The 11838-nt window shown below is 40.5% G+C and overlaps 1 protein-coding gene across 1 annotated transcript; it reads left to right on the forward strand.

The window, feature by feature from the left end:
• Positions 1–1036: 1036 nt before the first annotated feature.
• Positions 1037–4502, forward strand: LOC146681588 (uncharacterized). The gene is made up of 4 exons (XM_085448785.1): positions 1037–1626; positions 1883–2165; positions 2347–2445; positions 4443–4502. Exons 1-4 carry the CDS (start codon positions 1421–1423, stop codon positions 4500–4502), a joined length of 648 nt encoding a protein of 215 aa, XP_085304911.1. The 5' UTR covers positions 1037–1420.
• Positions 4503–11838: the final 7336 nt, after the last annotated feature.

Below are 11838 nucleotides of genomic sequence, written 5' to 3' on the forward strand. Positions count from 1 at the left end.
AACCCTCTGTACTCATAAATCTAAACACATTTTTCCTTGCTAAAACACATGTTGCAAAACAACTCTGCTCATATCCTCAAATGAAAGCCCATGTGATGCAAAATGCTTGCCACAGTCACCAATCTTTGAACACAGGGAACACACCTGGCGTCATTCACTACACACAATGACTCAAAATTGAAGACACTTGTTGCTAATGCTGTACCCACATGTAAAAGCAAGTTCAGAGTGCACAGTATGCTGAAGGTTCCAAACAAACACAATGGATGAAGGCAGAGTCAGGGGAAGAGGAATTTGATGCAGAGGAGGGAGAAGAGCTGGCCCTGGAAGAAGAGGAGCAGGCCAATGAGGAAGAGGAGTTCAAATGAGAGGAGGAAGAGGAGCGACCAACGAGGAAGAGGAGAAGGCCAACATGGGAGAGGAGAAGGTCCAGGAGGGAGAGCAAGACAACCTCGCACCATCATTACGGACGAGATGCGAGCAACAGCTCAGCGACATGATGCCGCACAGTGATTGTGGTGTGTGTGTGGTGTGAATAACGTAAATAAAAAAACTTCACACCCTGTTCATGTTTACAAGATTACTGCAATAGATTCTGTTTTTGCATTGAGTTGTGTTACAGTAGTGTACGTACATGCAGGATTTTCTATAGATTTATACTACTCATATGAAACTCACAAATCTAAATGCCTAATCCTCTGCAGAGATCTACGACGATCCGTTACTGTATAGTTTCTAAAATATGCATTGGCAGTTATGAAACAAAGAACCTTCTCACAAATTGAGCATTGTGTTTTCAATTGTTTTGCTGTAGTGTGTAATGCTGTGTATAGTGTTTACAGTTTTGACAGCTTCGAGCTGCTCTCTTGGTGTGGGAGTTTGAGTTTTGCAGTGGGAAGGTGTGGTTGTGTTTATGTAGCTTTAGAGAAGGGTGTTGTGTTTGGACATTGGGGGACCTGGTGGTAACGTTTGTGACATGTGTTTTAGCATTTGAGAAAAACTGTAAGATGTTTACAGTCTGGTGTGTTTACAGTTTTTGCTCGTTGCTTGAACACTATAAACCCATGCTTAGACTAAAGTAACACAACTTGAAGCTTTTGTTACCATACCCCAAACACATGTACCCATACCTTAAACAAAAGTGCTGCTTTGCACTCTGGTTGCAATTATGCAACACACTTACTCCTTTATGCAACACACATGGTCCTGCATACTACACTCTATTTCATACATAAGACACTTCGTTCAAAAATGAAATTTCAGGGTGCCATTTGGAAAACACATGTATCCAAAATACAAAACACATCGGGTAATTGCAACCACTCAAATATACACCTGAAGGCACTTACTTGCAAAACTGAACACCAATTAGCCAACTACAAAAAGCCCTCAGTTTAGCCAATTCAAGAACTTTGCAAGCATGGATGGAGGGAGAGCAAGAGGAAGAGGAGGAGGAGGTCAAAGAGGCCATGCACGGACCCATATTTCTGATGATATAAGAGCAACTTTGGTGGACCATGTCATCAACCACGGCCTGACTATGAGGGAAGCTGGGCAGAGAGTCCACCCACATCTAAGCCGCTTCACAGTGGCATCTGTAATAAGAAAATTCCGACTAGAAAACAGGTCTGTCTTCATCTCACTGCCTTCTACTCTACTCAGATGGTTTTCATAGTACTGTTCTACAGTTACCATATCAAGTGTACAGGGTATTGCAGGGTGCTAATGCTCCTTTTGCAGCCAAAGTGGTAGTTTCTGTGAAACATACCATGATTACTTATATTGAAGTACAGTGTTGTACAGTGGATGATACAGTATATACAGTGAAGTACTGTAAGAAAAATAAGCAAACCGATGACAATATGTGGTTGTATTTCTCTAGAATGACTCGAAGACCTTCTGGGGGAGGACGCCAACGCCTGTTCACACAACGGCAGGAACTTGCTGTTGTGGACCTAGTGAGGGCAGACAATGCCATCCGTCTCCACCAGCTACGACGGAAAATACTTGCAGACAGGCGAGTGTTCAGCAACATAGACCATGTGAGCATCACCACCATCAGACGCATCTTGGGTAAACACAGCATCACCATGAAGCAGCTCTACAGAGTCCCATTCGAGAGGAACAGTGACAGGGTCAAAGGACTTCGAGCTGAATATGTACGGGTACGTGTAACTGTCCCTTACATTTACAATAGAGTATTGGTGAAGTCCAGTAGCAGCTGAATATGTACCATATCAGTACCACATGGATCTATTCTGAGAGCTACACAGGTACCTGTGTGATGGGGTGAGGGTGCTGTATGTGTAGCACTGTAGTACAGTGATATGTTCCCCTTTTTTTCAGAGAATCTTGGCCATGGATGGAGCTGCACAGCCTCATGAATACATTTTCATTGATGAAGCTGGATTCAACCTGAGCAAAACAAGACGACGGGGTCGTAATGTAATTGGCCAAAGGGCAATTGTGCACGTCCCAGGGCAGCGCGGGGGAAACATCACATTATGTGCCGCCATATGCCTTCGAGGGCTTCTGCACCATCATGCAATACTGGGTCCATACAATAGCCAACACATACTCACATTTCTAGATGCTCTCCATGATATAGTTGTACAGAACAGACCAGATCAGCCCAGGTTTGTGGTGATATGGGATAATGTCAGTTTCCATCGGGCTGCTCTGGTCCAGGCCTGGTTCTCCAACCAAAGTCAACTTGAAGTGGTATGCTTGCCCCCTTACTCACCATTTTTAAACCCTATAGAGGAATTTTTTTCGGCTTGGAGATGGCGTGTATATGACCGCCAACTACATGCCTGCATGCCTCTTCTGCAGGCAATGGAACAGGCCTGCGGCGACATTCAGGTGACAGCAATCCATGGATGGTTTTGACATGGAAGAGGATATTTTCCCCGGTGCCCAGCGGGAGAAGACATTGCTTGCGATGTTGATGAGGTCCTGTGGCCAGACCCCAACAGACGGCGGGATCCATGAGCCCACGTATGCACAATTGTCATGATTTTTTGTTTACAGTATAGTGTTTTTTCTATTACTGTATTATGGGGTTTTTTTTGTTTTGGTTTTTTTTGCTTTATCTGAATTCATGGTACTGCAATGTACAATATTGAGTAGGTCTATTTGCTTTTTTGGTTGTTTGCAAATGTGTCTCCTGAAAATATGCCTTCTGAATGAACAATGGAAATCAAAGACTGCAGTGCTTTATATAAAGTAGACTAGTGTGTTCCTCCTGCTCTGTAAGTGTTTGCATATGATGCAAGTATGTGTCATTTTGTCAACAGAGTTACATTTTGACAAAGGAATGTTAGGTTTTGACAGCAGAGTTTAGGTTTTGAGAGTAGAGTTTCAATTTGGTGCAGATGTGAATGGTATATTTCCCAGTGTTGTGTCATGTTTACTTGTGTTTAGGGTTTTGGCACAATGAGCAAAGTTTTGCAAAATGTGTTCAGGCAACGGGCAAAAACTGTAATTTTAGCTTCTCTTGTGAGGATTTAAAGTTGATTTTGGAATTATTAAAAAAATAATGTGTACCTGCTGAGAGGTACAGGCCGTACTAGAGGGGTGTGTTTCAACTTTGGTAAGTGAAACTAGGATTTCGTTCATCAGTTACTTAACGGCAGTTAGCATGTACTCGAGTCTGTTTATTGTAGGGATCAAATTTTCGAGCCAAAATGCTAACGCTAATGCTTCAAATGAGTTCACAAACCAAAAGGTCACATGGCTGTGTCCATCATTTATTTACAGTTTATGGGGAATAGTGCATCTGTCCATTGACATCCAAATTTTGCTTAATTATTATCTAAAAAACTGGAGATAAAAACAGTGTCATTAGATCATTAACTGAGATAGACTACCAATCCTCCTCCTGGATGCACCTAAATCATTGCATCATTGAATTTAAAGGATTCAAGGAGCTTTATTGTCATTCGCACCACATATTTACATGTACACACGGTCCCGGAGCGAAAAGAAACTGAAGGACGAAGAAACGGAATTTTTAAAAAGTAATAAATAAATAATTTTGGGTTTTATTTTTTTAAAACAAAACAGAATAACAAGTAATGGAATAATACAGTAAATTGAGTGCAACAACCTGAGTACCAGTATGAAGTATGGATATAGAATGCAGGTATAAATACTTTAGCAGCAAAAGGGCACGACGACCAGCATTGATAAAGTGACGGTGTCAGTGAGTGTCAGTAGTGATTAAGGTGCTACAATATCACTTCTTGTCCATTTATGCATTGAGAAGTCTCACAGCTTCTGGAATGAAGCTGTTTCTCAAGAACTCTTAAATTTAAATTGTCCCAGAAAATTAGTGCTACATAAGGTGTTTTTTGATCTACAGCTCTCATTTGAGCTTGCACACATTTTTAACACTGAGCACATTTCAGGCCTTACTGTGATTATTTCTTCATAAAATTTAGCTGAAGCAATATCTGAGTATAACCACTCACGCGTTGCTTCAGCGCTGCTACTTTGCCTAGTTGTGTCAGCATTTTAGATTAAGCCCCATGTTTGCCACCAGTTCATTCATAATGAACTAAAGGCTTGTCATTAAGCCCAAGCCGTCTGCACGCCTCAGAGCCACAGGGAACACGTTCTTCTCTTCATCCTCTTTTCTCAAGACCTTCAGCCTGGGTCCAGCATTTTTCTGAAAAAAAAAAAATCCCCTTATTGTTTTGCTTTCAGCCTTTCTCAACATTACAGCTGTGCATGACTGATTGTCTCAGGCAGGAGGACTGGGGGGAAACAATGCACCACCAGTTTAGATCTATTGATCTACACGCTTCCAGTCTGTGTCCGTCCCAGCTGGTACTGCAGGAAAATAGGGAAACTGTGTGGAGTGGGGGTTGGTAGGGGTCCTCACATATGGCCTACATGAAAAACTTGAGGAAGCCAGCAGATTTAAATTCAGTGAACTCAGAGAGTGTGAGAAAATTCAAACATATGAAACGTAACAGCTTACTTTCGGCTGAGCTTCCATATGGGTTCCATACTAGACAAGACAGTGGCGAAAAACCAATATGTGGCTGATCGATTATTACTCGTGCTCAATAAAGCTGTTGCTTCACCAGAACAGTTCGTCTAGGCAATTTCATCTCCTAATCAAGATGAAAAAAGGAGCTTCTTGAGCCCTACAAAGATGGTGATAAATAGTGTCCTTCTCTTGCTAAGCCTGTTACTGCTGACGGATTACGTAATTTATTCTGTTTTGCACTGGAGAGTGGGAAAAGGTTCTTTGGCTTAATATTAAAACAATATATCAAAACCATATGGGAAACCCAGAGTGATGGTTTAAAAGGCTCTTCAGTTCAAAATCAAATAAGCAATAAAAATGACTAAAACTCGAGCTTTTGTGCTGTGAAAGTAAGAAAAATGTCCGAAGAGTGGCTTTGTGTGAAAAGTCTAACCCCTTCCAGCGATGTTTCCAAGCACCCAGTTTGTCAGCTGTCAGTGTAATGGAGGGGGAGGCAGGTGTAAACAAAGGAAAATTCAGACAAGATTCACTAATCTCTTTTCTTCTGCCTTTCGGGGCTGGCTTGCTAAAGGCTACAATGCAGCTCCTCTTTTTCACGTGCCAAACAGGAGAAGCGTTGTCACATTTCTCATACAGCTGCTGAATGTATATGTGAGTTGTGTCTGTGCCAGAGAGAAAGTCAGCTGATTCACAAGGCCAGGAAGAATCATCAGCTCTAAAGAGAAACGGTGGCTGAAAAATAAATGGGTGTGAACAGATTAAATGACAAGACATTTGAATTCAATTTTATTTTATTTATATTACAACAGTTGCCTCAAGGAGCTTTATATTATAAGCTACAGACCCTATAATAAGATGCATTCATATATTAATTAACCAAGTGAACTTTGACCTGACTGTGCAGTCTCAAGGTTGTTGGGACATTTCATTAAAAGTTAAAAATGTTAACCCCAGGGTGGCACCAGAGGAGAAGTTTATGGATAACCAAAATAATGATATGGTTCATCATCCGAAAGCATGCATCTCTGCAGGAAATGTTCTGATCATGAATTTTTATTGATTTTTATGGACAAGTGAACTTTGAGTTGGTGGTGACTTTTGATTAAAAGTCTGGATTAAGACATGACGACAGACTAGCTAAACATTTTAATGCTACAGTAGGGTGGGAGGAAAGGAAAAGTCCAAGGACGACTAAACGGTAACTCGTTAGTGCAACTCATCACATGGGAACCATGATCATCAACAATGAAAGCTGATACAAAGATTAAAATTCAGGCGATGACAAAGTTGTAAGGAGCTATCCTCTGGAAACCACGAGTACAATCAGTCTATCATCAGAACCAATTACTCAATGAGGACCAAAAATATAGGTATGAAATTTCATCACAGCTCATATAAAAACTTGGAATTTAATGTTTATTTTTAAAATTCTGGACCAAAGTGATGGGCACAAAAAAAACATACAAAACCAGCTGCAAATCATAAGAGCACAACCTTGGGATAAGAGTGGAAATCACTTGCATAACGTGTGCAATGAGTGGATTAGTTCACTTTACCTTCCATATGTCTGGGACATGCCTGTGTAAAATGAAGCGTTGAGGAAAGCATACAGTGCAGGACAGGGTGGACTGCAGAGCCTGATTTTCTGCCAGCTAATTCCACATAGTGTTGTCTAACCAGAGCTCCGCCCAGGCGCTCTGCTTTAGTGGGATTCCTTTCTTATTACACAGTCTGGGTGAGGCTAAACAGAATTATCATCAGGACCCAGCTGCAGAATTAAGGTTAAATGTATTCGTTGTAAGGGTCTGTGTCAGTCTGTGTTTCTATTATAGTGTTTCGTGGTTTAAACAGCTGCACGTCGGACATGTTAGCGTGAGGAATGCTCTGCCTGTAGCTGTCTCTGTACTTTGCATTTAGAGGGAAACACACCCATTCTTAATGCAATATGTTGCAGGAGTTACTTTGGTGATAAAGTGTTGAATTTCAGTTTGCGGTTTGCTTTTTCTCCCACCCTGCCTCCCTCTACCCACAGTGCATTCCTGGCATTTGTTAGGTCCCAAGTAGAGCACTTCTCTTGTGTCTCATGCAATGTTAAAAAGGGGGGAAAACCTGTGAGGTCAAAGTATTTACAACATTTACAGTAAGATCTTTATTATTATTACATTTATTTCAATCACATAAAACATGCATGGAGACCATGTAAAGGTTTCTATGTGTCTCTGCCAAGTTGCAACCAAACCTACGCCCTTGCTCTACATGCACTGCATTCTCATTTATTTAGACTGGACTCTATAGACTACTCCCTTATGAGGTCAATGAATTTCATTTCATTCTGTTTTCATGGATGCCTGGGTGTTAAACTTAATTGTTGCACCCGGTAGAGCAGCCACACTGATTGTTTTACTAAAGATAAAATAATATGGACAGTTTTCAACTCTCAATGATGCCGCAGCCATCGTTTGATTTTGGGACCTGAAGCGGAGTTTGGGTCCAGACACAGCTACTGACGTCGGACTTAAAGACCGGATAGCAACATATAAAAACAAATGACATTTAAATTCTAAAAACATTACGCCAGATAGTGTAATATAATACCATTACACTGACTTTGATATAACTTTATGGTTACTTTAGTAAAATACATTGTATCTATGCAGTTATTTAACATTACTGCAGGGCTGAAGAAAAGTCTCTGCATGGTTATCTTGTTATTTTAACCCTGGGGCAAGGCTGTCATGTCACCAATTTATAATGTTGCAGTTTATCAAATTATAAGCAGAAGAAATGTTGGCATCACGTAACCAGTTTGTAGTTTCTAAAGTTCATTACAGCAGAAATAATGATGATTACAGAGCGCAGTGGACGGCCCATTGAAAGCACAGAGAGATTTGCAGATGCAGAGGGGCACTGCAATGTTACAGCACTAGGAAAGGATAATATCATGTTCTTATTAATTATTTTACTATGTTATTAATATAATACATAACATCAGAAATAATTGTGTTTTTTTAATAATTGTATTTGTTTGTTTGTTTGTTTTCTCTGTGTATACAAACTCTCTCCACCTCCTCAAACCGAGGCTTCAGTAGAGTATTCCACACCAGTGGGTAGCATATTACATTTTTGATGGATAATCAGAAACACCATAGCTCAGTGAAATAATGCTAATAGTAATAATCATCACTAAAGATGAATAATTTTTGGAAAGACTCCTGTTCTCATTTCCATTAGAGATAAATAGAACAAACAGGATAAATAAACTATCAGTTAGCATTATAAATTTGGCATAATGACTACACAGGAATAAAAAGCTTTGCTGTTTTTAAAATCTGCCCACCTACATCTGTCAAGCTCACCAGTTAAGACCATTTAACAATGAGATTTGGGAACAGAGCTAAGCTCATCTTCCTGCTTTTTATTCACTGTACAGACTTCATTTAGATTTTATTTGTCAGCAAAAAACATCAGATAAATTAATTCCCTGTAATGTATCATCAAACAGAATGAATGTTAACACAGAGGTCAAATCAACATTTTTTATAACCTTAGCAGTACGTCGGTCCCCTCTTAAAACGTTGCCAAGAAGGTTTAATTCTCACATCAATGCATCTTACTTGGAAAGATCTTTCATCAAAGCAGCCATCAGGAGCACAGTTGTGTGTCTTTCATCTCTGGCATTTATTTCTCACCTGACAAGCCCGTTTTCCTGTCACTGACAAACTAATACATCTTAGTCCTCATGCATATGATGAAGTCACTGCATGATATATAGGCTTGCTATGTGAGGAAAAGCAGTTTGCATGCTTGACGGTCTCTGGGAATTTACCACGGGCCCTACATGGCTGCCTGCTTCCAGTAATACATTAGCTTTTCAAGCAGACGAGTCAGTGCAGTCTGACTCACAGAGACGTTTTTGTTTCTTACTGTTACAAAAACCCGCTTTCACAGGAGTGTCAAGACAGTCAAGGACTCAAGTCAAAGTTATTTTTCTGAACCAAGACTGTTGTCAAATTGAAAGAGATTTATGTTAACACTTATGAGTAAATACTGAACTATTCTAAATTGTTTTTGTCTTTTTACTTATTTTATATGCTGATGGAGAACTGACTTGTTTATGTGTGAACCCACACAAACACAGGGACAACATGCAAACTCCACACAGAAATGCCCCGGCCAGATGGTGGGGATAAACTCAGGACTTTCTTCCTGTGAGGCAACAGTGCTAACTGCCACCACCAAGCTAACTTGGTGTTGTAGCTTAAACTGTGTAGTTCAGTTCCAACCGTTTACATACGACTTATTTTATGCTGTAACAAGCACATGCTTTATCATGTACACTTTCTCTTGAATTGGCTGCAGATGATATTCTTAGTGTTCTTAGTATTCCCTTATTGTATAACTAGCTGTATGGCTTACACTACCCACAGCTCGTGACCATAGGTGAGGGTAGGGACGTAGATCGACTGGTAAATTGAGTAATATTATTAGAAAACACTGCATGCATTTTAATTTCTATGCAGATGACACGCAGCTTTATTTATCCATGAAGTCAGATGATACATAAAACACTATTTCTAAAATTGGAAATATCCTGTATAAGAGTCATGCTGAAAAACGAGTTTTTTTATTCATTTATAACTTATAGACTGGACCACTTTGCTCTTAGTCTGCAAGCTTACTTGTGGTTCCAAGAGTTTTCAAAGGTAGAATGAGAGCCAGAGCAGGTTAACCCCTAAGCCTTCTCTCTAGGAGTAGAGTAGGGTCTTGCAGGTTCTTTATCTTACCTGGGTGGTATACAAATAAAATGTAATTGAGTTGAATTAAACAACACAGACAGTAAAAAGATGGACATAACCACAACATCATCCACTGGTTAGGAATGTCATATTATAAAGCCTCATGTTGAGAGCTTTGTCACAAAGGAGGGGCCTTTCTGAGTGTAGATTAGTAGCTAGGGTATTTGATTAAATGGTAAAAGGCCTGTATTTGTATAGCGCTTTACTTAGTTCCTAAGGACCCCAAAGCGCTTTACACTACATTCAGTCATCCACCCATTCACACACTGGTGATGGCAGTGTGTGAATGGTGACAGCCGCCCCAGGGCCAGGGCGCACTGACAGAGGCGAGGCTGCTGGACACTGGCTCCACCGGGCCCTCTGACCACCACCAGTAGGCAACGGATGAAGTGTCTTGCCCAAGGACACAACGACCGAGACTGTCGGAGCCGGGGCTCAAACTGGCAACCTTCCAATTACAAGACGAACTGCCAACTCTTGAGCCACGATCGCCCCCTTTAACTCCCCCGATTATCTCATATTGCATCAAGTTGTCTCGAATACCAGTGGATACTGAGATTAAATTATAGTTGGCAATCATATAACAGTCTATCATGGATAAAAAGAAAGCATTGTAATGCTACATCATTGTGCACCTAAGGAATTTTAACAGAAATTCCAAAAATTAGATGAGATTACAAAACACAACAAATTTTCAGAAGAGTGAATTACTCAATCAACACAGGCTGTATAGAAATGATCCATTATTCTTTTTTTAGTCCTGTTTGGAATGTCATCAGTAAATATAACACGCTACAATGTAGTGTAGAGAAGCTGTTAGCTACATGCACAGGGCATCATGTCTCGTGACCTGCTTAATCAGAGAGAAAAAGAGCCAATGTGCTTTTCTTGCCTGGTGAGCATAATACCTCATAGATGTTTGACAAAGAGGTGTCAGAAGAAAAGGTTTCCAAAATGGCAATTTGTTGTATCTATGAACTTAAAGGTGGCGCTAACGTTTTGCTGTTTGTCTATGTAACAAAGATAAGTACAAAAGCCAGAGCGCAATATTGCAGCAGCAGCACAAAATGTATCAAGTGTTTCCTCGTGAGCTTGCTGTAAAGCAAAGATGGCGGCTCAAGTGGTCGGTGGCTCTATCCCATCTCGAAGTGTCCTTGGACAAGATACTGAGTCCTGTGCTGCACCCAATGCATCCATGTGAATGAGGGCTAGACTATAGGACAAGTGACTTATTTGAATGAAAATCGACACATCCCCCGTTTATCTGACCAAATGATTTTTTTTATTTTTTTTAGGGGGCAGGGTTGGAGGTCTACAGGGATTTCCTTACTTTATTTGTATATAAGATATAAATAATCCATTACATGCTGAGACTACAGCCAGGTTCGTGGACTTTTTGATAATTTCAACAGCTCTGTCTAAATATTCAAATTGAGCTGCATCAGTTTTCTCTGTAGAAAGAAAAGGATTGAGGCGGTGCAGGTTCTCCACCCAAAGTTACCTCAGACCTCTCTGTCATTTAATTTCCTTTTGATTAAAGATTACTCTTCTCCCTAAACAACCTGAATAGAGGGCAGAGTAAAGTTTAACAGTAAGCACTCATAAATCCCCAGAAGAAAGGATGTATATTTATACTTTCCAAGAGATTTGAATCCCAGTCTTTCTGTACGTTTCACATATGAGAGACAGCAAACAAAAGCTTAAAGCCACCTTCACATTTCAGCTGCAACGCTCCGAGTGGAGGAAATGAGCAGGCCTTACACAAGCTGCACCTGTACAAACAAGACAACCGATCACAGGTGTGCCTTTTGTCCAGGCCTGAAATAATGTAGCAAAACATTTATTTGTACGGAAATGGCGGTACATTAAAGACCACTCTTATAATACACAAGATATGGAAGCTTGTCGTCTGTGTGCAGTGCCTTGTCAAATATTTACACGCCACTCCCGACGCACCTACCGAAAGAGACAAAAGTAAAAAGCCTGTTGCTGTTTTGTTCTCAAGGAAGATTGCCAATCAACCCAGACAGCAGGAAAAAGTGCGCA

Source organism: Copadichromis virginalis, linkage group LG23 (genome assembly GCF_057382275.1).
Source record: "Copadichromis virginalis isolate Kocher_CV1m ecotype Utaka linkage group LG23, C_Virginalis_male_GT1.1, whole genome shotgun sequence".
NCBI lineage: Eukaryota > Metazoa > Chordata > Actinopteri > Cichliformes > Cichlidae > Copadichromis > Copadichromis virginalis.

What these genes read in the sequence shown, in the direction of transcription:
- LOC146681588 (XM_085448785.1), top strand. Translation starts at nt 1,421, where the DNA reads ATGGATGGAGGGAGAGCAAGAGGAAGAGGAGGAGGAGGTCAAAGAGGC. An exon ending in AAATTCCGACTAGAAAACAG is followed by an intron (nt 1,627 to 1,882) that starts GTCTGTCTTCAT and finishes GTATTTCTCTAG; the next exon opens with AATGACTCGAAGACCTTCTG. An exon ending in CAAGACGACGGGGTCGTAAT is followed by an intron (nt 2,446 to 4,442) that starts GTAATTGGCCAA and finishes CATAAAATTTAG; the next exon opens with CTGAAGCAATATCTGAGTAT.